General features: G+C 45.3%; 1 protein-coding gene across 1 annotated transcript; it reads right to left on the reverse strand.

Moving 5' to 3' along the window:
* Positions 1-1,258: 1,258 nt before the first annotated feature.
* Positions 1,259-2,218, reverse strand: LOC148130283 (olfactory receptor 5V1-like). The gene has a single exon (XM_087969149.1). The coding sequence runs from the start codon at positions 2,216-2,218 to the stop codon at positions 1,259-1,261; it is 960 nt and encodes a 319-aa protein (XP_087825275.1).
* Between the last annotated feature and the right edge of the window lie 246 nt (positions 2,219-2,464).

Below are 2,464 nucleotides of genomic sequence, written 5' to 3' on the forward strand. Positions count from 1 at the left end.
TAAGTGTAGGACTTTACTTTTGTCTACATTGAATTTCATTTTGTGAGATACGGCCCAGGGTTCTAGTCTGTCAAGATCCATCTGGATCTTGAGCCTATCTTCTTGGGTGTTTGCTATTCCTGCCAGCTTAGTATCATCTGCAAATTCTAAGTTCCCCTTCTATTCCCTCATCTAAGTCGTTAATGAAGATATTGAGGAGTCCTGGGCCTAAGACAGAACCTTGTGGCACCCCACTGCTTACTTCCCTCCATGTAGACTTAGACCCATTAAGGACTACTCGTTGAGTACGGTTTGCCAGCCAGTTGCGAGTCCATCTAGTAGTGCTGCTATCTATTCCACCTTTTTCTAGCTTACTAAGAAGTAGGTTGTGGTCTACTTTAATCGAATGCCTTCCTCAAATCTAAATATATTATGTCCACAGTATTTTGCTGGTCTACTAATTTAGTCACTGTGTTGAAGAATGAAATAAGATTGGTTTGGCATGATCTGTTTTTAACAAACTTGTGCTGACTGCTAGTTATTACTTCACTCTTCTTTTTGGCCGCCCCTCAAATATTGGAAGGCTGCTGTCACCCCTGGTCCTTCTTTTCATTAAACTAGAGTAGACCTACCTAATTCCAGCAACCGTTCTTTGCATGTTTTAGCCTCCAGTCCCCTAATCATCACTGGTGTTTCATCCAATGAAAAAACGTCCATAGCCAAAAGTCATCAATCATGCTCTCCAATTAGATTTTTTTCATGGGAGAAGCTTCAATCATCTAATCGGTGTTTGAAAAATATATGAATGGAATGTATTTTCGATTCCACACTGCTGCCTGCTCTTCAAAACTCCCCCCTTCTTTCTGTTGTCAACTATAAAACATATATACAAAACGTTTTATGAGTTGACAACCATAGAGTAAGGGGTAAACTGATAATTTTACTTATAATTTCTGTAGAGAAGATTGGAATTAACTGCTTCCTCCCTTCCCTTCCCTTCCCTTCCCTTCCCTTCCCTTCCCTTCCCTTCCCTTCCCTTCCCTTCCCTTCTTCCCTTCCCTTCCCTTCCCTTCCCTTCCCACCAGTGATGGAGCACAAGAGGGGAGCTAGACAAGGCACAGCAGAGCCTGGAGATGAAGAGGTAGAGACTTAGGGTTCCCTAAAATCTCCCCAGAATCTCCCACCCTTCCTTCCCCTATATGACCCCTTCCCCTCCAACTGTTGCTATTTTACAAACAAGAATATGCAGAGAGGGCATGAAGGCGATCCCATTTTTCCTTCACTGCTTTATAGGAAATGCATCTTCCTTCTCCTGAATGCTCAGAAGTTTTTGTAGGGCCCCTTTGACCTCCTTGTTTCGGAGGCTGTAGATTAGGGGGTTCAGCATGGGGGTGATGATACAATACAGGGTGGAAACCAGGGTGTCCACCCCCAAGGAGTAGCCTGCACTGGGACGGTTGTAATTCAAGTTGCCCATACCAAAGTAGACAATGACGGTAATCAAGTGAGCAGCGCAGGTGGAGAAGGTCTTTCTCCTTCCAGTGCTGGAACGGATCTTCAGAATGGTAGATATGATGTAGACGTAGGAAATGACAACTAGGAGGAAAGGGCTCACACCCACAAAGACACTTGCTGTGTGAAGAGCCATCTCATTGACATAAGTGTCACTACAAGCAATTTTCAAGAGTGGTGGGACATCACAGAAGATGTGATGGATCTGGTTGGCTCCACAGAAGACCAAATTGGTGGCCAGGGCAGTGTGGATGGCTGAGTCAAGAAGGCCCCAGATCCATGAAGCAGTAGCCAGAGGGACTTGCATCTCCCTACTCATGAGTTGAGAATAGTGCAAAGGTTCACAGATGGCTGCATAGCGGTCATAGGCCATCAGAGCCAGTAGTGCAGATTCAGTTCCTGCAAAGCTCATGAGGAAGAACATCTGGGCCATGCACTCATTGTAGGAGATGGTGGGCTGTTGGCGCAGGAGGTTCACAAGGATCTTTGGAACCGTGACTGAGGAATAGCAAATGTCTAAGCAGGACAAATGGCTGAGGAAATAGTACATGGGACTATGGAGATTGGAATCCAGCTGGATTAAGATGAATATCATTGAGTTGGCCACCAAGGTGATGAGGTAGATGGCCAGAAACAGCAGAAAGAGGAAGGGGCGTCCTCTGGGCATGCCAGAGAAACCCAGGAACAAGAATTCGGTCACCTGCAGGGTCTGATTGGCGCCTTCCATGAGGTCCCTCAAAAGTTAGAATTCATGGGTAGCCTCTGGTTTTAAACCAGCACATGAAGAAGAAGCTTCACAAGCATGAGTCAACCGCAGGACTTCCCCAAAGCCACCTGGAATAATTAAACAACGTATGGCATGAATAAAAAAATGTCAGCAATCCTGTTCAAAAAGGCAGAATCATGAATGAAGAAGAACTCTGGGAATGAGAAGCTGAATTCCTTCCCTGGCTCTGTTCATCCAGGATCCCTT

This window comes from Notechis scutatus, chromosome 6, assembly GCF_049901735.1.
Source record: "Notechis scutatus isolate UNSWTSFEM ecotype Mainland chromosome 6, rNotScu1.2, whole genome shotgun sequence".
Classification (NCBI taxonomy): domain Eukaryota; kingdom Metazoa; phylum Chordata; class Lepidosauria; order Squamata; family Elapidae; genus Notechis; species Notechis scutatus.